General features: G+C 44.1%; 1 protein-coding gene across 1 annotated transcript in view; it reads right to left on the reverse strand.

The window, feature by feature from the left end:
• Positions 1–206: 206 nt before the first annotated feature.
• KCNJ6 (potassium inwardly rectifying channel subfamily J member 6) overlaps positions 207–25,899 on the reverse strand; it is a gene marked incomplete at its 3' end in the record, with an annotated part of 90,045 nt that continues 64,352 nt past the window's right edge. The window contains exon 2 of the mRNA XM_082625729.1: positions 207–532. Coding sequence (XP_082481855.1) covers positions 207–532 — 326 coding nt within the window. The remainder of the gene's footprint in view (positions 533–25,899) is intronic.

Here is a 25,899-nt window from a genome sequence, read left to right on the forward strand (position 1 = left end):
TGACACCTTAACCCAATCTGAATCTGCCTTGTCAATCTGAATAACTGAGAGGGCAGGTAGATATTTTACACCTTGAAGATTTGTTTTCTGGTAATGCCAAACTTCAATATAAGGAAAGAACAAAGTAAGAGAGACAGAAAAGAAAGAGAATGACAGACAAGGGAAGGTTGTGGGCGGAGAGGAGAAGGGGTGGCCCAGCCAGGGGACTAAACTTTGGATTCGTTCTCTAGATTCGCCACATCACCATTCCTCTCCGTCCGCTCCTCAGGGTTCTTTTCTTCCTCCTCAGTCTCCAGTTCTGCATGTTGGTTGAGTTTGCTGGAGACGGACCAGCTCAGGGGCAGCTCAGCCCTGCTGGCTAACTCGGCCAGCTCTTTGGCACTGAGAGATGGGGTGCTGGTCTCGTAGGTCTCGTGGAAGCTGTTGTAGTCGACTTCGTAGAACCCGTCCTCCAGCGTCAGGACAGGGGTGAACCGGTACCCCCAGAGGATCTCACTAGTGATGTAGGAGCTTCGAGCTTGGCACGTCATCCCTGCAGAGAGGAGAACGGAGGCTTTAGTGTGTTTGTCTGTGGGCTTTGCATCACCCAGGGGACTCAGGGAGCCGGGCAGGACTGCTGCATGTGGTGTTGAGACTGCGACCCACATAGGCTGCTATAATAGGGAAGAACAGAATCTGACTCCATATTAAATCTGCTTCTTTTATGTTAACCTTGTATTCAATTGCTTTTGCTACAAGTTAAGAATGTTGCCTATAGCCTGAAATATACAGGAGAGCCCAGTCTCAAAGTTCTGACCTTTAAAGGTATAACACTTTCCCATTTATATAGAGATAAAAAGTTGCAGAACAGAGGATAACATTTGTCTGGTTGGAGGTTTACAGGGGCATCATGACCTGACCTACATGGACAGCTGCAAGAACAAAGGATTCTGACACCAAGAAGTCTGCAACAACCAGCCACACCCCCTCCCCTTTTAGTATAAAAGAAGCCTGAATTCTAACTCAGGTAAGATGGTTCTTTGGAATGCGAGTCCACCATCTTCTCAGTCTGCTGGCCTTCTGAATAGAGTTGCTATTTCTTGCCTCAACGACTCACCTCTTGATTTATTGGCCTGCCGTGAGGCGAGCAGTACAAGTTTGGACTTGGTAACAGTGTCACAACTACAAGGAGGTGCCTTTCTTGTTGTAGACATGTGCTACCATGCAGGAGGGCGTGTGGTGGAGACCCCAGGCTTCCGCATGGAATCCCAGGGAGCAACGTGAAAGTTCTGGCTCACACCAGGCACTTTCAGGCACTTGCCTGTAAGGTCTGGCACACACACAGGAAAGCATGTGTGCACACGCACACAGGTGCACACTCATGTGGTTGTGCCTTGTCCACTTTTTACTTCAGGATCATCTGAGGTCATGACTCTGGTCTCACACTGCTTTTAGAGGTTTTGCCTGAGCCCTGCTGGGATTTGAGTCTTGGTTTTGGCCACAGACTTACAATGAAATTTGACATTTTAAACTAAATTTATGCTGCCTTTCAGGTGGATGCCACGGATTTGTGTTACCCTCCCTTTGCCGTGACACAGAGGCAGCTACTGTGGTCCCCCAAATGAGGTTGGAAGGGATGCTGATCTGAATTTGTACTTTCCCCAGGACCAGTGGAGATGGTTGTTCAGATCGTGTGATAATATAATACTTTAAAGTCGCCCCCCATCTCACCCGCCCTTCCTGCTTATAGACAAGAAGACTTTTTCTAATTTGCACAAAAATGCCATGTGAGCTCCTGGCAGCCCAGGAGTCAGGGATAGCTTCCTTTTAAATATGAAAAGGCAGAACAAGGGAAATCCCACCCGTCTCCTTAGAAAAGGAAACTAGGCAACAGGCTTGGTGTAAAATACGGGGAATGCCATTGGTGCATTTTTTTTTTCTGAGGTCGAAGAATTCTCTTATGAAACTTCTCAGGAAATGGAAGCCTTCATTCAGCCATTCCTTCAGGGCTGACTTTCCATTAGCTCAGTAGGTCCAGTACCAAGGGCCCACAGTGCTTTTAGGGGCCCATGAAAATATTCATCTTTATATAAAGTATATTACATATTACATAAGGTAGATTATATACTTTATATTATATTATATAATTATATAAAAGTATACTTAGAAAATTTTTAAATGGAATAAAGGGCCCGCAAAGGTAAAACCACGTAGGACTCACCATAGTCCTACTGCAGCCCTGTGTTCATTCATCCAGGGAAACAGCCAGCCAGTCAGTCAGTATATTATTCCTTAGGACAGCCTATAAGATATATTAGGCAATTGCTTTATGCTGAATGCAGGTGTGGTAAGGAGAACAGGACACATGTAGGTTTTACACAGAAGGGTTCAGATCTACAAAATATTCCCACAGCAGTGCACCTGTTCCTCGTGGCTAGAAGAAGAAAGTTGGGGCCCAGGGACTGAAATGACTGACCCACTGCAGCTGGCAGAGTCTGAGCCCATACAGCCCTCACCCACATTCTGCTCTTCCTCTGAACCTCAAAACTGAATGCTACCCTTCCTCAGTGTTTCCCTGACTACCCAATTATTTGGTCCACCCACCCCCATGCCTCTGAAACAAGTACAGCAGGGCTACTGGGCATTGTAAAGCAAAGAGCAACAGCATCCTGCTTTTATTTCTCAACGTTTCTCTTCTGAGTTATCAACTCTTTATCTGTGTTTGGGAGCGATGGGGGAAGACAGGGGATGACAAGGCTCTGTGGGCTCACAGTGAGGCACAAACAGGAAGTCAAAAGGAAAAGGTGATAAAATAACGTTCAAACTTTTCTTCCCACTAAGGAAGCATATGTTGATTGTGACATGACTAGAAAACAGAGACAGGCAAATAAAATAAAATTCACCTAGATTTTGATTTCTGGCTATGTAACTGGCCAAAGGGAACTAGAAATTAAAAATACAAGTATTAAAATTAAAATCTATATGGAGGTTTAACATCCAATTGGAATTGACTGAAGAGAGAATTAGAAACTTGGGATACAGGTATGAAGAAACAACACAGGATGCAGCCAAGAGGATGTCATTGGGACCGATGGAGAAAGGACCTCTGAAAACCCTCTCCTCCATGAAAGCGATGAGAAAGCTGGCAGAAACTGACAAAGCAAACCTTCTAGAACTCTGTAAATGAACTCCAGGAGTGTTTGCTCAAGAAAAATGGCTGAGTCACTGTAAGAACCCTGAGCTTTGGGAAATTTGAACTTTCCCCCTGCTCAGCTTCACGTTAACCTTAAGAATCAACAGCCTGCAATCATGGTGCAAAAGAGCAGTCTAGCAACTACTGGAGGGGTCAGAACAGGATTGGAGCTCTTTCAAAGCCTCATGCTCAGAACTGTCAACATTTGAAGCTTCTAGCAGTTCCCTAGAAAATCCCATTTACAAGGCTTGTCTCTTTCTGACTTGGGACAGAGTTTGCCCAATGCAAATAACTTGTTCCCTTGGGCCGCTTGTCAAAAACAAACAGTGGTTAAACTTTGTACTGTCCCCCAGCCCAAATTCCTATGTTGTTCTAACCCCCAGTACCTCAGATTGTGACTTATTTGAGAGAGGGTCTTTAAAGAGGTAATTAAGTTAAAATGAGGTCATTGGGAGGGGGTCCTAATCCAATATGACTGGTGTCATTATAAGAAGAGGAGATAAGTTACACAGACATGTGTAGAGGAAATACCATGTGAGGACATAGGGAGAAGATGGTCATCTCCATCTATAAGCCGAGGAGAGAGCAACCAACCCTGCCAACACCTTGATCTTGAACTTCCAGCCTCCAGAATTATGAGACAATAAGTCCCTGTTTAAGCCACCCAAGTCTGTGGTACTTTGTTATGGCAGCCCTAGCAAAAGAATGTGCTTATTGAATTCCACATGGATAGTAAAATAGCTTTTCATAGTACCCCTTTAATAGGATTAATTTATATAATCAAAAATGAAGAAGAGAGATTTAAACAAATGCTTGTGGCTGCTTTCCCAATTTTTATTCACATTTTTGTGTCCTAATCCATTTGAAAAGAGATGAAAAGAATATTAATATATTTGTCTAACAAGATCAAAAAGTATTTCTAGTGTAAGCTGATAATTTTCATTTTCTTCAGAAAGATTCCTGTCTTACATATTGACATTGGTCCCAGTCCATTCTTAGAAAAAATGTGATTTTTACTGATGTTGAAAAAGTAACAAAATAAAACCAACTAAGGTGCAGCCGCCAAAATTACATCAGTGTGTGACAGTGGAGCCCTTGTGATTTTCGATGTCACTTAACTCACTGAAGTGCGACCGTGACTCTGAGACCAATTTTTCACGGATTGTGTTTCAGGCTTTGAAATGACTGTGAGCCGAGGATGCAGAATTTTCTTTGCTTAATAAAAAAGATTAAAAATGAAACACATGAAAATATCCACAACACTAATAATGGAAAACAGGAATGATACATGTATGTTTACCATGCACATAAAAGTTTAGATACTACCTATCTATGTATGTACAGAAATATAAAGTAAAAGGAGACCGCCTGGTCGTCAGAAAAAAAAGAAAGATTCAATCAGTGTGTATGCAAGTTGTGTTTGTTTTTCATATCAGAAAGATCATTACGGTGTCCTGACGTAGGTTTTTTTTTTTAATTAATTAAGTAATTATTGGCTGCATTGGGTCTTTGTTGCTGTGCGCAGGTCTTCTCTTGTTGCGGCGAGTGGGGGTTACTCTTTGTTACGGTGCGTGTGCTTCTCATTGCAGTGGCTTCTCTTACTGTGGAGCACGGGATCTAGGCACGTGGGCTTCAGAAGCTGTGGCACGAGGGCTCAGTAGCTGTGGCTCGCGGGCTCTAGAGCACAGGATCAGTAGTTGTGGCGCAGGGACTTAACTGCTCCACGGTATGTGGGATTTTCCCAGACCAGGGCTCAAACCCGTGTCCCCTGCACTGGCAGGTGGATTCTTAACCACTGCGCCACCAAGGAAGCCACTGAGGTAGGTTTTTGAAGTAATCTCTGGAAAAAGAGAAGCTCCTTTTGTAGAGATGAATAAAACCTGAGAAATCTGATCTCCAAGTTCAGATCACAGCCTTTACTCTGAGCATGCTGGCTGTCTTGCCATTTGCATTTATATTTTTATGCCTGTATTTGTGTTATTTGCTTTATCTTGAATGCCCTTCCCCCGGTGGACTCCTGCTCATCTTTCAAGAGCTGATTTATTATCTCCTTTCTAAAGCCCTCTGTGACAGACCCCACTTAAGTTGGAGCTAGGAGCCCACGGCTATCAGGACATTTCAGTGACATCCCATCACAGCCTTCTCACAGCCTTTGCAGCTCATGCTAAGTGTCTGGTTTCCTTGTTGGACTGTGGATGCCTCAAAGTTCATTTATCTTCTTTATATCCATATTCCTAGCATTTAGCATAGTGCTTCAACATTGGAGGTTCCCCCCAAATACCTGTTGTTAAGTGAAGAGAATGGACCGAAGGAACTATAGAGAAATGTTGACTGGAAATGTCTGACATGTATTATTAAATTAAAAGATGGCTTGTGGTCCTTAGAAAAGAAAGTGGGAGATTTCTGTTTCTACGTCATGTCAGATTACCTAGGAAGGACCCTCAGCTAAAATACAAACTAGACACTGGAAAGTTACAAACTCCCTAATTTTAATCAAAAATAAGTTCAATAACAAGTAAGGGATGGGACTTCTGGGCTTGGTGAAGATGGAGTCAGTGCAGCCTTTGTCTCCCATTGCTTACAATGAAGACTTCTAGGCAAAACACAAAATGCAACAACCTGCAGACTCTGAAAAGTTACCACTAGTGGGAAGATTGGGGAGAGGTACCAAAACTTGAAGAATGACTTGTTTGGAGGTAAATTTCTTGGTTTGTTTTTTTCTCTCTTTTATCATCTGGCTTTAACCTGAGAGTGGTCCCTATGCAGAACTGGGCTGTGGTGTTGCAACAAAATCTCAGAGAGAAACCCTGTCTTTCTGGCCAAAGGACCAGGACAAGGTGCCCCTCTGGGCTGGAGAATGGGGGTGGGGAGCCCTCATTAATTTTTGTGTCTCTGCACCCAACCCTCAGTGCTCCGTAGTCCAGAGCTGGGAGAAAATCTTTCTGGCCAGAGGACTGGGAAAAGAGGTCTCTGTGGACCAAAGAGTTTGTGGCTGCGTTTTCCTCTCTTCTCACTGCCTTACTCTGAGAATGAACTCTGAGCCTGTGAAACCGGGCAGCAGTATGGGTGGCCAACACGTGGAGAGAAATCCTGTCTTTATAGACAGAGATGACGGGGTCTGGGAGCTGAAAAGGGTGGGGAATCTCACAGAGGACAAAACTGAAGAAGAGTATCCCCTAATTCTGTGTATGAATAGATGCAAATCATGAATAAAAAGAAACGATGAATGAAAAGAAACTACTATGTGTTTCATAACATATAATCATACTTTGAAACGACTTCAACAAAGAAACTCTAATGGGAGTTCAATAATACTTAGAACTGAATGATACTGAAATGTAGAATGTCAAGATTGTGGGCTACATGGAAAGTAAGAGACATGTATAGACCTAAATGCTTATATTAGAAAAGAAGAAGGTCTGTGCAGAATATCCAACTTAAGAAATTAGTAAAAGAACAACAGGATGAATCCATGGAAAATAGCCAATAAACATCAGTGTATAAATGAATAAATTAGAAAACATAATATTGAAAAAGCAAGTTGTATAGAATATATAAAATGATACCATTTGTATAAAGCTAAAAGTAAGCATAAGTAATATATCATTCAGGGGCACATCCAAAATTATTTTTTTTAAGAAATTAAGGGAATGATAAAAATAAGTAGTTACATTAGGGTGGAGAAGGAATACAGAAGTAGATATAGCAGTAACGTTCTAGCTCTTAAATTGAACAGTCAAATTGGAAGTGTTTTCTTATACCCTGTAATGTAATACATGACATGCATTATTGTGTACTTACCAAGTGCTATACTTTAAAAGATTGCTAATTCCATTTGTTGTTGCAGTATTAGCCTGCTTATCTTTTGTGCAAAGGCTCCTCTTGTTCTGTGTTTTCAGAACAGTTTTTTTTCTTTTTTTAATTGAAGTATAGCTATTTACAATGTTTCAGGTGTACAGCAAAGTGGTTCAGTTATACATACATATATATATATATATATATATATATATATATATATATATATACTTTTTCAGATTCTTTTCCATTATGGTTTATTATAAGATATTTAATATAGTTCCCTGTGCTATACAGTAGGTCTTTGTTGTTTATACAAACTTATTTTTTTATGTAAAGAATTGGAAACAATAAAAAAGAATTGTGACATAATCTAATCTGTATAATTCTGCCTTGTACTATTATTTAAATGTTTCCAAACATCTGTTGGCTCAAAATAGCTATAATGTCTTTTCTTAAAGTTACCCTGTGATCAGAACTGTTAACCACTCATTTATTTGGGTCATATTTATTCAATGGAATCCATGTGCTAGGTACTGAGTTCCCAGCCTCAGGAAACTTACACTCTGTCTTTTCATTCCTATAGAAGCTCAGAATCAGGAATTCTGACTGGGACTTCCAGAAATGAGGACCCTTGCCTGCGTCCCCTAATGACCAAGGGTTCATGATAACTGACATCCAACTGGGTGCCTGGGGTCTTCGGAATGTATGGTGGGGGCAGGGGAAGGAGGGAGGCTCAGTGCACCTGGGGCGTAAACTCCATCCATGATCTCCTTGGCTCCGTGATCCAGTTAGTGGGGTTAAACAGAAATACATGATTGGGTTTCTCACCCTTCAACTAGTTTTTCGTGCATTTTTATTTCCTCGACAGTGAGTCAGAAACTGGGTCTCTGTAGAGTAGGATACTGTCTCCTTAGCCTCCTTGACTGCTTTCTGTACAAATAACCACAGGAAATTCCACAACTGAGAGTCAGATTAGAGGTGGGCAAGACAAAATCAGGGAGGAGGACGTGGCATGTGAGACCTGTGCTATGAATGATAGTCCCCGTTTCTTCTCATTCCTCATTATCACGTCATTGCCATCTTCATAGGATATTCCCAAGTAGTCCAAGTAGTTACTGTGAGCTTGGGCTTCCCTAAGCCCTTTACCTTGTCTATTTCATTTAATCCTTATAACAACCCCATGAGCAGGTGCTATTATTCTATCCCTGTTCTACAGATGAGGAAACTGAGGTGTGGAGACCACTCATGTCACATCCCTGGGGAATCTGGCCTCACAATCTTGAAAGAAACAGGTGGACACTGACATTGCAAGACAGCATTGAGGCCAGTGGGGTTAGAGGAGGAATGGCCTGTTGGTGTGTTCGTGGGTCAGGCATGCCTTTGACTTTGTGCTTGAGGAGCCTGCTTGATTTCCATAACAGCGTTGTCTGGTCTAAGTTATTTCCCCAAAGCCCAAAGGCACGCGCGTGCGTGCGCGTGTGTGTGTGACTTAAAAAAAATTATTGCACTTCGTAATTTCTCCACTGAGAGCTTCTCTGGTTAACCTTCCAAGAGTTTAACTCACTTGGAAGTGAATAGAAACAGCCCATCTTTTTGGTGGTGTTTCATTCCTTGAGTAAGACTACGTTAGAATAAGGAGTGGTGAAGGAGGGACTGCTTGTCATTGGTGGTGAACAAAAAGCCCAGGAAGCCGGGAAACCAGACTGAGGCCCAGTTGAGGGATCTAACAGGCACTGAGCAAACACAGGTCAGACCCTGCAAGATGGAGATTTAACAGGCAAGGCCTTATTTTTAGATTCACAGCGACAAATGATGACTGGAGATGTTTTGTGCAGAATACCAATATGATGAAAGTCATCCTCAAGAGAGAGCCCTCTGGATAAAGCTGGAGGTATGCACTCAGTAGATAGAAAATGCACCAAAATTGCCTGGAGAATGTGATTCCAATAAAATAAGATGGAATAAACCACCCTCACCACATTGGAATTCTGTAAAATTAATCTATATTGCCAATATTCAGAAACAAAGAATTGACTGCAGGCGTTTTGTCTTTTTATTTCAAATACCAGGCTACATGATGTAATGTTTTCCTTTACTCTTTGTTCTCATTCTCAATAAAAACTGCACTGAATTAGTGCAGTAATAAAGTGTTCTGCACTAATGTTTATAAGTCTTTGTGAGGGAGAACGATCTTGGTGATTTACCAAGCCCAGTGTCAAAAAGAAGCAGTATAGAGTAATCTCTGCCATAATTTAATAGTGATTTTAATTCATTAGGCTCAGCCAACTGCTGATCATTTAAACAACAACAAGCCCTGTCTTATGCTCAGGTTAAGAATACCTTCCATAAACAGTTGTACTTCTGTTACTGAAATTTTGAATGGCCAGTGAGGTTCACCTCTAGCTACACAAAAAAATATTGAAAAGTGTATTTTTTAAAAATGTTTAATAAAAGGCATTCTACATGTGTACTCCCAATTGTACTCTCTCCAAAGTAACTGATAAATTCATAAATCAAGTATTGAATTAAGTAAGAAACATTATTTATTAAGTGTTTATTGTATGCCTGGCACCAAATGCTTTATGTGCATCAACCAACTAACAACATCTTACAACAGCTCTCATAGGTGGATGATGCTACGATATCTATTTAACATATAAGCAAACTAAGACAAAGAGAGGTTAAGTAAATTTTCTGGGCCACACAGTTTTATGGACTGAATTGTGTGCCTCCAAAATTCTTATATTGGACCCTAAGCCCCTCATGTGACTGTATTTGGAAATAGGAACTTTAGGGAGGGAATTAAGGTTAAACAAAGTCACCTAATCCAGTAGGACCATTGTCCTTGTAGAGGAAGAGGTACTAGAGAGCTTCCTCTCTTTCCACGTGCCACGTGAGGACACAGCCAGAAGGTGGCTGTCTACAAGCCAAGGAGAGAGGCCCTACTGGAAACCAGTGCTGATGGTGCCTTGCTTTTGGACTTCTAGCCTCCAGAATGGTGAGAAAATAATTTCTGTTGGTTAAGCCACCCAGTCTGTGGTATTTTGCTATGACAGCCCTAGCAGACTAATATCAGTAAGAGTGGAACTAGGGTTCTAATTCAGGGAGCCTGTCTCTAGAGCCTATGTCCTCAACTGCCACACTATTATATCTATTTTTGAAAAGAGGGATCATGTGTTCATTGTGACCTTTATAACTCCTAGAAGTGCCTTATACTTATATTTACAAAATAAAATGGAGAGTAGATGAATCATCATGGCCTAAGGGATGTTGCCACAGGGTGTTGTAACTTGATGACAAATAATACCTGCTCACCATTTGTCTTTCCCATCATATCTACCAGTTGTTCCCCACCAGCTCTCCTAAAGCCTGTCCATTCTTACCTTGTCTTCCATACAAATGTACTTATTCTCTACTCAATCTGGAGCAGTGGCTACCAGCTTCAGAATGTTGCTTGGAGACACTAAACTACCTTGATTCTTTTTGAAAGAAATCAGGAGATAGCCTCAAATCAAATCATAAACTGCAGGATTCTTCTTCAACCTCTCCCATTCTATATTTGTTTCTCTCTTCTCCAACAGTTCCGGGTTCCCAAAAATCTATACATTTATCATTGGCTCTATCCTATGAGCACACAAAGCAGCTTTGGAATTATCACAGCTATAAGTCTACTGAAGAATTGTTTGTACAAGACTCAGACCTCACAGGAGAGGACCAGATATGCTTCTAGTTGAAACAGGAAAGCCCCTGTGACTTTACAAGAAAGCCCCAGTACGTACCAGTAAATAGTGAACCAAAGACTGCCAAATGCACTTGAAAGCCAATTAGAACACTTCCCTGCTTCCAAAAATTCTGTAATAGAACACTCACCAATCAAAGACTATCTTAACACTTCCTCCTTTTACTCTGTAAGTCCTGTGAGTTTCTACCGAAGGAAAGAGATAGTAGCAAACTATCTCATATGATCTGAATAAACAACCTTTTGTTAATAGTACAGGTGCTCTGTGTACTTTTGAAACCATCATCCACAAACCTATGAAGTAAAATTAAAAATTGAAATTCTTTTGAATCTTAGACTATTCCCACTGAGGTAGTGCAATCCAAGTACTGAGTTCCAAAGTTATTGGATTCATCCTTTTTTCTATGTGGCCTTGTTATCTGTTTTATATCTAGTTAGGTTCATTTGTTTCTAATTGTATTTCCTTTTAGGATTTGCTTTTGTCGTCCTTTTTTTTTTTAAAGAAATTTTAAACCACTTAAATAGTTCAAAAATTAAGTCAGCATAAAAAGATATATTCAGAAAAGTCTCACTCCCACCTCTTTCTATCCCGTTTCTGCCCACCTCCTATACGTGGCCATTTTCATTTGTTTCTGCTTTACCCTGTGTTTCCTTTTGTAAAAAGCAAACTTAGATGCACACACATTCTTATTTCTCATTTTGACCCTGCAGAGGGAATATAGTTCAGGACAGGAAGCTTATGATGATTTTCTTCTGCTAAAGCAATTTGAAATCTCTGGACGTGCTCATTTCCATTTATCATAGAATCCGTAGGCTTCTCAATGATGCAGTGGAGCTGAACAGTGGGAGCTGGAAGCAGACAGGTCCAGGTTTGAATCTGGGCTTCCCAGAGCCACAGTGTGGCCTAGGTAGGCTACTTAGCTTCTCTTATTCCTCATCTGTCATAGCTGGGAAAATAATGACCAGAGTAGAGAAACGATGACGGCATCTACAAGAAATTTCGCAGGTGAAAGCCTTGACGTAAGGTCTTTCTTTAAGTACATCACTGGCAGTTCTCTTAGTGCCATTCCTTCCCTTGGTCAAGCATAAAACTGACCTTTCTTGTAGAATTAGCAGCATTGATCAATAGCATTTTTTCCCTTACATCAAGTGTTTGGTTGCTTGTTGATCTTTTTCAAAAGGAATAAAAACCATTCAGAGAAAGATCTGGAGACAGACATCATGTTTCATCTTCCTGTTGATGTCAGTGTTTACTTTATGCCTTACTATTCTTTGAACATTTCAAAATACCCTTTGATGCCTGATATTTGAAGAGTCACTCGTCTCTTCATTGTTCCCCATTATTCTGCATTTTCCAGGCAGTGGTTCTTAACTTTTTTTGGTCAAGGACCCTTTTGGGAATCTTATGAAATTCATGGATCCTCTCTTCTTAAAATATGCAAACATACAACTGTTTGCAAAGGCTCAAGGGCTCAGGAACTCGCTGAAATTTGTGGGATCCTAGGTTCAAACAAAACAAAGAGAAGCAAAAACAAAAGAACAAAACAATTCTGCTTTAGGAGAAGGTGTGTGCGTGCATGTGAGGAGGAAGAGGTTTATGGGAAAATAGAGAAGAAAGGGTTTAGTTAAACTGCAACTGGGTTATAGGCAGGTCATGTGCTTTCTCAGTGGCCAGTGCTCACCCTACCAGAATCTTCCTCACTAAATTGCAATTGTCAATATTTATTCCTACATTTTCAAGTCTGGGGATGGGAGTGCCTGTGGGCAGGAGCTCTGTCTTGGCCACTACTTTATCTCTGTCCCCTGCTACAGTGTTTGGCAACAGTGTTTGATAATATGCCCAGTAAGTATTTGTTAATGGCTAAATGAATAAAAGGGCCCAGGTGATAATAATTCATTTATTTATTCATCGTATAATATTTATTGAGGACCTACTATGTGTCTGACATTTTGACGAATTCTGGGCATCAGAAGATGACATGGTCCCTGGGTTCATCGGATTTATAGTCTTCTAAGAATGGAATAAACATCTAAATGAATGTAAAATTATAACTGTAATAAATGCAATGAAGGAAAGATAGATTCTTCTATAAAACATAAGAAGGAAATCACACTTGGGTTGGCGTGGGAATTAGTGAAACCGTGCCTGAGGATGTGGCATTTGGGTTAAGACTTTAAGGATGAGCAACAGAATGAGTGAGGTAGGGGTAAGTGGACTATATCAAGGAAGCATTTCTGGCAGAAGGAGGCTCTGTTGGAGGAGAGTCCCTGAGATGTCCAAGAAACTGAAAGACTAGTGTGCTTGGGGTAGGGGTGAGGGGAACTAAATAAAATATTGCTCTGGCTACAGAGGGAAAAATGACTTGGAGGAGGGCAAAGTGTATGTGGGGAGAAGAGTGAGGAAGCTACTTCAAAAGGACAAAGAAGGGGCCTCCCTGGTGGCGCAGTGGTTGAGAGTCCGCCTGCCGATGCAGGGGATACGCGTTCGTGCCCCGGTCTGGGAGGATCCCATATGCCGCGGAGCGGCTGGGCCCGTGAGCCATGGCCGCTGAGCCTGCGCATCCGGAGCCTGTGCTCCGCAACGGGAGAGGCCACAACAGTGAGAGGCCCGCGTACGGGAAAAAAAAAAAAAAAAAAAAAAAAAAAAGGACAAAGAAGAAATTATGGTTATCAGAAGCAGAAGAGAACCAGTGGAGATGGGAGACTAAGATGGACTGAAGATGTATTTAGGAGGCCAAACGGATAGACCTCTGTAATGAATTATTCATGGGGGTGAGTTAGAAGGAAGAGCCAAGAATGGTGCCCAGATTTCTGGCTCAGGCAATGGGATGGATGGTGGTGCCACTGGGAATCTTGAGTGCAGGAAAATTACATGTTTGGTGTTGGGAATGTTAATTTTATTGTGACGTTGAGATATGCAAGAATTTTGAATAGGTCCTTGGGATAAGCAGGTCTCAGATCCACAGAAGAGGTCTGGATTAGGTATATACTTGGGATGTCAGTGACATGTGGATGGAATTGAAGCCTGGGGGCAGATGAACTTGCCCAGGGAAGGGTTTGTGATGAGAAAAACTGAGGATGAGACTATTGTGAAAATTTAACATTTGAAGGTGGAGAAGGATGAGCTTGCCCAGCATGTTGAGAGAGAGAGAGGGTGGCTAGAGAGAAAGGAAGAAAGAGAGAACAGTGGAGGGTGGCACAGCCACGGGAGAGGAGTGTTCAAGAAAGGCAGGTGGTTAACAGTGCCAAGAACCGATGAGAGAAAATGGCCCCAAACTGAAAAGTATACATTGGATTTCAGAGACGGTGGTCCTTATCAACTTAGTGAGAGCTGATGGGTAAAGGAGTCAGTGAAGTGGTTTGAGAAGTGGGTTTGGGGTGAGGAAATGGGGTGAGTGAATTTAGGAAAGTTTTTCAAGAGCCTATGAAGATGAGGAGAGAAGGCAATAGTTAGCAAGGGACATGGGACTGAGTGAGTTTTTAAAGACGTGGGACACCTGCCCACGTTCAAATACTGATGCAAAAGACTCTGGTTGAGTGGGAGAGGCTCCATCTAATGTAGGAGAAGATGTAATCAGTAGCTTATGGTTCTGGAGAGACGGGTAAAGCTAGGAAATCAAGGTGACGAAAGGAAGCTCTGTCCTTACAGACCGTGGGTATTGGTCCAGGTAGATTTGTGATATGGGGCAGAGTTGAGCGAATTTCTGTCTGAAAGTGCCTATTTTCTTATTGAAGTAGGAGGTGGGTGGGGGAAGATTTGAAATTTTCTGCAGAGAGTGGGACAGCGGATTGATCAGAGAAACAAAGAAGGATTAAGACAGGAGGATAATCATGAACTTGCAATGAATACTTATTGCTCATATTCCTTCTTCCTAAAGGTCCTCAGAGTTTTATTAGGTGCACCCCCTCCACTATAGCCCATGAACTTTGGGGCCCCACTTGGCTTAAGCTTGTTGATACATTTCATTTTCTTGGCCACGGTCATTGGCTCCAGAAGGCATATGATGTTCCTTCAGTGGTTCGTTCAGGATGAATTTCAAACCATTGCATAAAGTGATGGTCAGAAGTAAGCTCTCCTCATGATCATGAACCAGGGCACATACAGCCCTGCTGGCTGCTGGTGGCCATATTGGGGCTGTGAAAGCAGAAAGATAGGAAAAGATGACTGGGAGCAGACACCTTATCTGTCCATGGACTTTGCACTTGTGAGAGGCAACAGACCCCCTAAGTGTTCTAGCCTGGTTGTCAACAGCATCCTAAAACAATCTGTCTGACCCTGGCACCAGTTTGCCCTGATGTGTGTTAACCTTCTCTAGCCAGACTGCTGGGGTTAACACATGGGTCCATTGATCTGCCAACTAGACCAAAACCAAATGAAGACTAATGTATTCATTTGTTCAGTAAAAATGTATTGAGTACCTTCAAAGTGCCATATATATTCTGTGCTTGGTGATGGGGATTCAGTGATGACCTTGACCTCATAGAGCTGACCTTCCAGTGGAGGGCTGCAATAGGGCCAATGACCCAGCACCACTGATGATAAATTCTCATCAAATTTCACTAAATGAATGAATGAGTGAACGCGTTTCTCATTATCACTACGGCAGTTCAGGGTGATTGGCCATATTCTCCTGAATGGCATATTGCCTTAAAGCATCCCCCAAACTTCAATTCCCCTTCAAAGCTGTTCTTGATGTTCATTTCTATCTACTTTTTCTCATCAAAAAATATGAATTTTAAAGGGGTGGGCAAGGAGACGGTGAGAATTTTCTCTGGGTCTAGACCTACATAGAGATGCTATCAAATGTGCTAAGCAATAAGCCGGTCCTGATGCTGACGTCCAAAGCGCACACACATACACACACCCACTCACTCTGGGGCCCGCCCCACGCTGCTGCCAGACACTCCCCTGTCAGTGCTTGTCCCACGCTGGCCACCAGCCTTTCAGTTTTCACTGTGCTCTCTGTTGGTCGGGGAAGCATCACTTTAGAGCCGATTCCTGCAGTGGGGCTTTTCCTGGAGGGACCCATGGACATGCAGAGGGGAACTCTTTTGGAACGTTTGTGAATGCAGTTTTGTTCCTGATGATCCCAGGTTATTCCTGGCTGTCCTGTGTCTTCCCACTCATGGCGTGAATGCGTTTCACGGCTTCGTGGGGTGGGTGGAGAGGGGCCAGCTCTCAGCTTTGACACACTATAAATTACACTTTGAGTCCAAAGTTGCACCAGTGGCCTGGACAGCAGGGCTTTCATTGACAAGAGCAAAACGTTGTGGAGAGAAAATAAAAAGGACTTGGGAGTTCCAGAAGCCACAGCTATGAGAATTGAAGTCTTCCTGTGCCATTCAGGAAAGTGAGACCAGCTGGGGAGAGAGGGGGGACCGGGTGGAGGTGTTGGGGATGTGATTAGTGTTTGCACACTGCCGGGGTTTCCAGGAAATGGCTCAGGACCCCCTGCCTTGGGCCTGACCTTGGGAAGAGGCCAAGACAAAAGGCCCTAAAGAGTTTGGAGTGGAATCGGAGATCGTCAGGACTCAGTGCCTTTTCCGTGGTCCTGGAAGATTTCAGATGTCATGGAGCAGCCTGGGGTCGGCCCAGCTTCTGAGAGCCTGGCTGCCAGCACCCACAGGGGAGTGTCTGGTAGCGTCATGGGGCGGGCCCCAGAGTGAGTGGGTGTGTGTATGTGTGTGCATGTGAGTGCACTGTGCATGTTTGCGTGTATGTGGGTGCGTTTTGCCCTTGTGCAAGCTCCCCTCGTGTGTGTGCAAGTGCGTGTGTTCCAGAGTGTGTACGCGGGAGTGCGTGTGTGTGTTCCCACATCGCTCCACCGAGAGGGTGGAGCCACTGGCAGGCCCAGTGGGGAGAGTCGCCCAGAAACTTCTACCCAGGAGCCTCGGCACCTGCATCTGACACAGGAACACCATGGGATACCCTCGAAAACCTTGGGGGGAGCAGCAAGGAGACAGGATGTACTTAAGCCACACCCCTCTATCCCTCGTGCCAAAATGATGTATAACCCACCCCAATTCAGAGCGATCCTAGGGTGGCCTAGGGGGACATCTCGAACGACAGTTTAGATCTGAATTAACCCCATTTAAAGTTGGAAGTGAGGGAATTCCCTGGTAGTCCAGTGGTTAGGACACTGTGCTTTCACTGCCGAGGGCGCAGGTTCGATCCCTGGTCGGGGAACTAAGATCCCACAAGCCACATAGTGTGGCCAAAAAAAAAAAAAAAAAAAAAAAAAAAGTTGGAAGTGATTGTTACCTTTTAATTCCCAAATTTAAGATTTCTTTTTTCTAGGAGGAAACAAAAAGGGAGCTTAAGAGAAGAGTTAATTTCAGTCACAGAGAAAGTCAGTTCTGTCTCTACTTATCTGAGTGTTGTCTATAAAATTATAAACTCCCCTTGAACAAGTTTTTAAAAGTTGGCTTAAAATCTTTAGAACTCTTTCTCAAATAAGACATAAAATGACATTTATAACTAAAATGCCTTTGTCTTGGAGGGGAAAATCAGAGTCTGTGAGCCTGAGGATGCCCTCTGATGAGTTTACAAAACTTGGGAAAACTTATGTGATCCTATTACTCTTTGTAGAGTTCAACATAAACATCCTATTTCAACTGACTTTAAGATTCTAGTAAAACCAGTTTTGAGTTTGATAATTAGAACAATATAGACATTTGGGCGTGGGGCTCAGTTTTTTCCAAAGACTTAGGATCTTTTTGATGGGTACAGATGTACAGATGGACCATTTCTATGGATCTGTGGGCTCCTGCCCGGTACATTGATTCATCGGTGTTAAAAGCATGTACTGTGGTTTTGAGAAGACTAAAACTTACATGAACTACTGCCTACATTGTTTTTGTGGCAATTGAGAGTTAAAAATGTTGAGGGAAACTCTAGATGATGACCTCATCCCACCTATCTAGCTTTTTATAAAACCCCAAACTCAGGTGAAACAGCGGGCAGGCAACAGATGGGTGATCATGCCCTGCAAAAATCTGGTACATGATTGTGGAGCTCCTACTATGTGCAGGCTCATGGGATTGGCTCTGTAGCTGGCCATGCCGGTCCTCTTGGCCATCACGGCCTTCTTCTGGGGCTTCGGGGTCCTCTGTCTACACTCTCTCCCTGGATGATCTCATTCACTCATGTGATTTCATGTGCTGCTGGCTTTCAAACCTCCAGCCTGACCCTCATGCCTGATCTCTAGACCCAGACATTCACCTGCCCACTGGGCATCTCCCCTCCAATGTCTCATTAAATGCTCCTGATGGAACACGTGCAGCCACTTTCCCTCCAAGCCTGCTCCTCATCCCAGGTTTCTGATTCCAGGTACCATTACCACCAGCCCGACAGAATTCTCTCCTCCCCCCCAGCATCCACTCCCTGAACGCATCTGGTTGATTCTGCCTCTGCAATATGGCTGGGATCTCTGCTGTTCCCTCCCCTCCTGGCCACCACCGTGACCCGTATCATCTCCAGCAGCAACTCCTGCCTTCAGCCTTTCTGCTCTCCTCTCTTTTCTCCTCCTGCCACCAGAGTGACCTTGGAACAAAGCAGACCTGATTGTATCTGTGCCTGGCTTAGAGCCTTTCAGTGACTCCCTATCTGCTCCTCGAATAAAACCCCCAATCCTTACAGCTTTCTCTCCGGGTCTCTGCTCTCACTACCTGAAGTCCATCCTCCTCTCACCTGGATGGCTTGAGACCTTCCTCGGGGGCCATACTGTCTTCTCCAGGGGGTCTTTCCTAACCCCTGCACTGAGTTAGGCCTCCCTGTCACTCTCACCCATCACACCCGCCTGTTCCCTTTGTCTCTCACTGCAATTCTTGATGAAATGCCTGTATTCCCTGATAGAACATAAACGCTGTGACAACAGGGACTGTTCCTGTTTTATGTTTCTGGAACCGTGCCCAGAGTGGGACATGGTAAGTGCCCAATAAAGACCTGGGGAACTGAAGAAATGAGAGGAAATGACAAAGCATAACCAGCATTTCTTTCACTGATAACCTTTACAATAGCACAAATCCGGTTGGAGAGGGAACGCCTTTACCTGGGAAAAAGATAATGGGTAGTTAGAGGCTGCCTGTGATCAAACCTAAATGAGCAGCTCAGGGAGTGTTTCCAAGTGTAAAGGCTGAGGGATTCTCTCTGGGTTGGGGCCGGCTGGGAAGGCTCTGGACCAGGATGCCTTTAGCGGGGCCCTGAAGACCGGGCAGGGCGGGGCTTCAGGTTAGCAGATCCCCTGTGCCTTGAAGTTTCCATCTGTTACTTGCAAACAAGCTCTGGGCTAAGGTGCTACCATGGAGAACTAGACACTTCAACAAAGGATCAATTTGGCATCTTGTGGATACCGTTGGCATCCCAGTGGGTGACCTAGGTCTCCAGACCACCCCTTGCCACAGATTTGCACCTGGGCAGTTGTGTAGAAAGCTGAAAGTGAAGAGAAGGGTCTCGGCAAAGGTGACACAGTTACCAGAGAAAAAGAACATCAACTGATTTGCATTTGATTTGGCCAAGAATACGAAGCCAGTAACACCTATCAAAACAACTTTTAGTTCTCCAACCTGAGGTTTGTCTCTGCCTGTAAGAGGCATGTGTACAGCCCTCGATTTTTTTTAGGGATGATTTACGTGTGGGAAGGGAACAGAATGGGGCGACCCCTCCTCCTGATTTTCCTTTAGGTCTATGAATCTGTCTTATCTCTCAGAAGTGTACAAAAACTGGAGACCCTTCACTGAAAATTAAGTATTGCTTAAGCCTGGCCCAGACATAGTTCACTTTTATTGTCTTTTCATAATTGTTTATGTTTTCATTAATTTTACACCTTGGGAGCCACGTTTGATCAATTTGCAGAGATACAGTTTCTGTGTCTCGGAGGACCCATTTGTACTCTGCCTTGTTAATAGCCTGTCAGAAGGAAATGGCTTGAGAAAGACAAATACTGTATGATCTCATTTATATTTGAAAAAAAAAAGCCATCAAACTCAGAGAAAAAGAGATCAGATTTGTGGTTACCAGAGGTGGGAGGGGTGGGGAAGGGAAACTGGAGGATGGTCCAAAGGTACCAACTTCCAGTTATAAGAGAAATAAGTCCTAGGGATGTAATGTACAACATGATGACCATAGTTAATGCCACCGTATGGTATATTTCAAACTTGTTAAGCGAACAGATCCTGAGGGCTCATCACAAAGAAAAAACATTTTCATTTCTTTTTTTGGGTATCTGTATGAGATGATGGATGTTAACTAGTAGTGATATTAGTGGTAGGCATAGTGTATTGTGATAGTCATTTCACAATACATGTAAGTCAGATCATTAGGCTGTACACCTTAAACTTACCCAGTTCTGTGTGTCAATAGTATCTCAATAAAATTGAAGAAAAAAAAGGAAATGCTTTGAGCATATTTTAAATTCTTCTTAAAGTTAAGGGCATACCTGCAAAACAATAGCCAAACTTCCTGCCCTCTCTCCTTTCCTCAAAATCATTTTCTGGACGATTCGAAGGTGCCCTTCCCCTAGGGGGAGGGAAAGTGATGGGCAAGGGAAAAAGCAGCAAGTGTGGGAAACACCGACTGCAAGAAAGCCAGTGTTTTTCTTTTGAAAAAATGAACAAACAAACAAACAAAAAACCCCAGTAAAACCAGACCCTAAAGGATTTTTAAACCACAAACAACAGATTTTTAAAAACAAAGAAGACCTTTACAGACTGACTTACAAATCTAGTGACATTCTTGTGATCTGTTGGAATTTCCTTGTTCTTCAACTAAGGGTGAACAGTTAACGAACTTGGGGTCACTCCTACTTATGATTCTATTCTGCTCCCTTTCTTCAAATTTGGATTCTTTCCTGACATGCGGAAAATTGGGTTTGGCTTGTAGCCTGAGAGGCAAGCCTTTTGAATGAGCACATCCTCGTAAACATGCGTCATACCGTTAGAAAGGAGGCATCATCCTGTTAGCCTGCTTAGGCTAAATTCTGTGTTGAAGACTTGATTTCAAGTACATGTATCAACTAATCTCTACATTCCTCATTCCAAACCATGTATGGTGAAAAATGTAACCCAGGAGGGTATGACGTTTCAAATACAGGGCTTTGATGTTAAATGAGAATCAAACATTTCTAAGGAACGAATGGAAACTTGGTGTGGCGAGATAAACCCTCACCACGCGTCATCCTTTGGCTCCGAATCGCCACCAGGTGTCTGGGTTCTAGCCCGCCTGAGCTCCGGGCAGTGACAGGACCATCCCTTTGGTTTCTATTCTCACTTCTTGCTTGTTATTATCCTGGCATGATACCATGTTCTGGGAGCCTCATCATTTACTTGGCTCTGCCTTTTAAGGCAAGAAGTGTCCGTATAACGACACTGTGTTCCTCCTCGAGCTAATCTCTGCCATCTCTTCTCACTGTTCCTCCGGGAGGGATGCTGCGATGTTCCAGCCGGTGTGCCGGAGTTGCTGAGCAGAGTTCCCCAGAGACAGGAACAGCAAGTGCCTGGATTCTAGGTCATGGTGTATCTGCAATTAACTCAGACTCTTTGGGACAGTGGCACGTGCGCAGCATGGCGTAGATTGTGTGCGCGGGGCAGACTGAAGGCAGGGGGGATCCCCTCCTCGGTCCCAGTGGGAGGAAGACAAATCATATGTCAGATGGAATAATACACGAGTATCTAGCACGGTGCCGAGCCCTTAACGCGTTCCTAGTCGATGGCACCATCTGTTAAGCCTAGGCTGTTATGTTATGCTTATTGTACCCTCAATGCACTGGTGATTCTTTTTAGCTCATTTCCTTGCACCCCATGATTTTTGGGGTCTTTCTAAGAGTGCTTTATTAAGTATAAAGACCTGGCCGTGTATGTTTTTAGGGTCAGGGTGGGCTGGGGGAGCAGTATTTTGTGGCTGTTTCGTGGCTTGGTTCTGAGTTAATGTACTAACCATGTCTTTTATTTTCTGCGTTCTGATGCTTTGACACCTGGGGCCTTGCTGACCCTGGAGGGACTGTCCCTCCCAGGGTTAGCCAATCCCTGCACATGTTGATTGATAGCAAACAGCTTGCCTGTGAGAGAAAGTTTTAAGTACAAACGGACCAATCCAGAGTCGACACTCTGAACCAATTCCTCTATGAGGTTTTCACACTCCTGGGCCACTGTTCACCTGCCCTAATCACCCCAGGGCCAGGTGTCAGACAACCAGGGGCAGCTCCTGGGATCGTAGTCGGCTAAAATCACCCAAACCAGCCCATTCAGCCTTGCCCCTCCCTCCTGTGAAAATGGCTAAAGGAAACCTCATTGAAAATGGAGCCGGGAAGCCCTGAATCGTACAGACTCGGGCAGGAAGAAAGGTTTCCTCTGACCCTACAGCGCAAGCTGCCCGCCATCTGCAACTAATGGCAAACCCCACGGCCCACCTCGATTCCCTGCTTTCAAGCCGCCTCCTCTGTTCTCTGGACTTGCCTATGGTTCACCATAGTTTGCTTGTCCCGAACTGCAATTTTTTGCTATTCCTGAATAAACTCACTTTGCTGGTAAAATACGTGTTTTTTTTTTTTTTGCGGTACACGGGCCTCTCACTGCTGTGGCCTCTCCCGTTGCGGAGCACAGGCTCTGGACGCGCAGGCTCAGCGGCCATGGCTCACGGGCCCAGCTGTTCCGTGGCATGTGGGATCTTCCCGGACCGGGGCACGAACCCGTGTGCCCTGCATCGGCAGGCGGACTCCCAACCACTGCGCCACCAGGGAAGCCCAATATGTGGGGTTTTTTTAGGTCAACACTCCTCACAGAAACCACAATAAAAGCTTTCCCCATAGTTTCCCCTCTCCCTCTGCCTCCTGGCCAACCCTAGCGCTCTTCCCAACAACCCCCCCTCGTGGCGTGGCGTGCCATGGGATCTGTAACAAGTCGTTTTTGCAAGGGCAATCATCTCCTGATCTGTTGGCCTTATGAACCTCAATTTTTCTACTGATACATAGAAAAGTTGTTTCTCTATTTTAAAACAGTTAACCCCTGGAGGAAATGGAGGGCAGGGTCTGTGGCTTGGTTATCAGTGTAGCTGGCGAGGAAGTAACAGAACCGCTGACAGTGATTGTGTTTCCTGAACCTCAGATCGGGACCCGTGATCTGAGCCAGGACCATGTCTCAGGTGTTACGGGCATTATCTGTTCTGGACTGGAGAAGCCAGGACAGGGCGGCTGCTGCCAAAGATGCTCTTTAGACAGTCCTGGGGGGATGTCAGGAGCTCATGGAAGAGGCAGCTTTGAGCATGACCTCTGTCTTTCTCTTTCAAGAATTAAAATGCTCCCCAAAAGAGCTAGGACTTGGGGATCAAGGCCTGGAAGGGGCCCAGCAGGGAAGAGGCTCTGCCTGAGAGGGTGGAGGCTGGCATCGTTGAGGCCGGCTGCTCTGTGTGCAGTTTGGGGCCATAGTCTTGCAAGTAGTGGGTTCCTTGCTGCCACCTGCTTGCCGAGCTCTTAGAATGTTCCTCAGGGGAGCCATGGGGAAAGCCGCCTGGCCTTTCCTCTGGGAAGTGCTCGTGCACACGTGGTGGGCATCAACCTGGAGAACTGGTCCATGGCCTCAGGGGGATGGATGTCATCCGGTTAATATTTAGATTGGGAGATGAAAACCAGAATTGTTTATGTTCCTTTCTGGATAATCTAACTTCACTCCTCTAGCGTTTTCTCCTAACCAAACTGTCAGTAGGTGCACGTTTTCTGCTCCTGGAAGAGAGGGTCTTGATTTCACTGTGTTACTTCCCGGACCATAGATGTCACAGGACCTTTCTCAGCCTGATGAGATGATGAAAACGAGCCTCCTCCCCTGTTTTTTGTTATTTCCTGGGGTCCATCATTTCTAGAGCCACATTCCACTGGATTTATTACGCTGGGGTTTTAAAGTTTGTTTTTTTTTTAAAAGAACTTGTATTGTTAAAATCAACGTGTTTCTCTTTTCTCTCCCTTTCACTTCTATTTAATTTTTTTCAAATCCCTTGCCAATTTTTATTAAAAAGTTTTTAAAATAAATTTATTTCTTTTATTTATTTATTTTTGGTTACATTGGGTCTTTGTAGCTGTGCGGGCTTTCTCTACTTGCGGCGAGTGGGGGCTACTCTTCGTTGCGGCATGTGGGCTTCTCATTGCGGTGGCTCCTTTTGTTGCAGAGCAAGTGCTCTAGGTGCGTGGGCTTCAGTGGTTATGGCATGAGGGCTCAGTAGTTGTGGCACGTGGGCTCAGTAGCTGTGGCTTGCAGGCTCTAGAGCACAGACTCAGTTGTTGTGACGCCCGGGCCTAGCTCCTCTGTGGCATGTGGAATCTTCCCGGACCAGGGCTTGAACATGTGTCCCCTGCATTGGCAGGCAGATTCTTAACCACTGCACCACCAGGGAAGCACCTCTATTTATTTTTTGCAATTAAAATGTCCATGGGCTATGGTGGAAGAGACCTGAGAAGTTTTGACCTGAGGAATCCTAGCACTTATATTCCTAGAAGGAGGATGGGATGCCTTTTCTCCTCTGGTCACTCCTTCAGTTTCCTCTAATTGTTCAGTATTGTTCCACAGACTCAGAATTCATTACAACTGTATAACTTCTCAATACAAGTTATTAAAGAATATAGAATGAGAAATTGAAGGAGACCTATAGAGAGGAATATTTTTGTAGGTTGCAAAAGCCCTCCTTGATAGTCTCATGATGAAATCAATTGGAAACTAGGGTTTCCATGGTGGGAAGCTGTGGGGATGACGGTAGTCTTTTGCCAGGGGCTGTCTGCACCATCTACAGAGATGCAGCCATGAACCGCAGGTTGCCTTTGGTAGGCTGTCCTTTGCTGAGGTTTCAAAAGGCGCTGCTTCCAAATGAAGTAGCCTGGGTTCTGATTTAGCCACATTTGTATCCCGTATGTTTATTCTATGTCACTGAATAGAAGGTGACCACATGGCATAAACTTGATTCAGTGAGCATCTTCTATATGCGCCAGGGACATGCCCCTGCCAAGACCTTCATGGACGATGCAGCCCTGCTTTCCTTGGACGGCCTTGGTGGCTTTGTTTTACGTCCCCTTGGTGACCTTTTTGGTGGAGAAGGGTTTGGGGAATATTTCTCAGTTCATTGGAGGCCTTGTATTTCACTTTACAACTCACAGCACTTCATAAGGACTCCTTTACTGTGAAAATACTGATCATGAGTATACACCAATGCATGTGAAAGTAATAACTTAGGACTTGATCTGCATTAATCAGAAAATGTATAGTGGAAGACCAACTTTAAAGAACGCTAAAATGTTTGCATAAAAGGGTGTCAGGTGGAATTATTAAGACTAAGAAGGAGTGCAGAGACAATGCCAAGAGGGAGAGCATCCCTAGTGATTAGTACCAGCCAAGGCAAAGGCCCAAAGCACAGAAGACTGAGCTGGGGCCGCCCGCATCCCAGCTCATTTCCTGTTTGAACCATAGCTATTTGCATATCTGTCTCACTTTCCCTTTCCCTATTCAAGAGTAAGCTTTCTACCTGATGCAATATTTATCCAGTGCCTTGCAAATAGCAGGTGCTCAATAAATCAATGGATGGATAGAATAATGAAAGAACAAAATGAGACAGATAATCAAGAAATGGGCCACCGAGGTCTGGAGTGGAGGTGAGTTTGCGCTGGTCTGCACATGGGCCCAAGGGATTCAGGCAGAGAGTGTGGGAGAGGGGTCAATAGGAGATGAAACTGGGGGTCCTTCTACAGGTACTCCTCCTCAGCCTGGGTCCCAGCAGCGGTGCACAGATGGGCTCCATCCTCTCCAGGCTCCAGGGAGCCTTCCTGCCTGCAGGGGGCACCAAATCATCCAGCACCATCTCATTAGGTGCATTCGCTTTTGCAAAGGCTTTCTCAACACTTTGTGGGATGGTTTTAGTCTGCGGAGATTCTGTGTGGTTTGACATGTTTACATTGGGCACAGTGCTCCCTTTCTGCCCTCCCTTGTACATTTCCAGCTCTGCTTTCAAATGAAGAGGTGGAGTAGACTTGTGGTTGCATTACTTTTCACCTGACCATTTTATAGGGTCTTTCCTCGGCGACACGTTTGGGGCAAAATCTTCACTTTTTTTTTTTTTTAAAGTTAAATGTTTAATTGACTCTGAACTATACATGCATTCCTCCATTATGAGTTGGAATTTTCCATTTAGGTGGCAGTCCTTCAAATATAATTTTAAGAT

This window comes from Mesoplodon mirus (assembly GCF_964341445.2).
Source record: "Mesoplodon mirus genome assembly, chromosome: 6".
NCBI classification, from domain to species: domain Eukaryota; kingdom Metazoa; phylum Chordata; class Mammalia; order Artiodactyla; family Ziphiidae; genus Mesoplodon; species Mesoplodon mirus.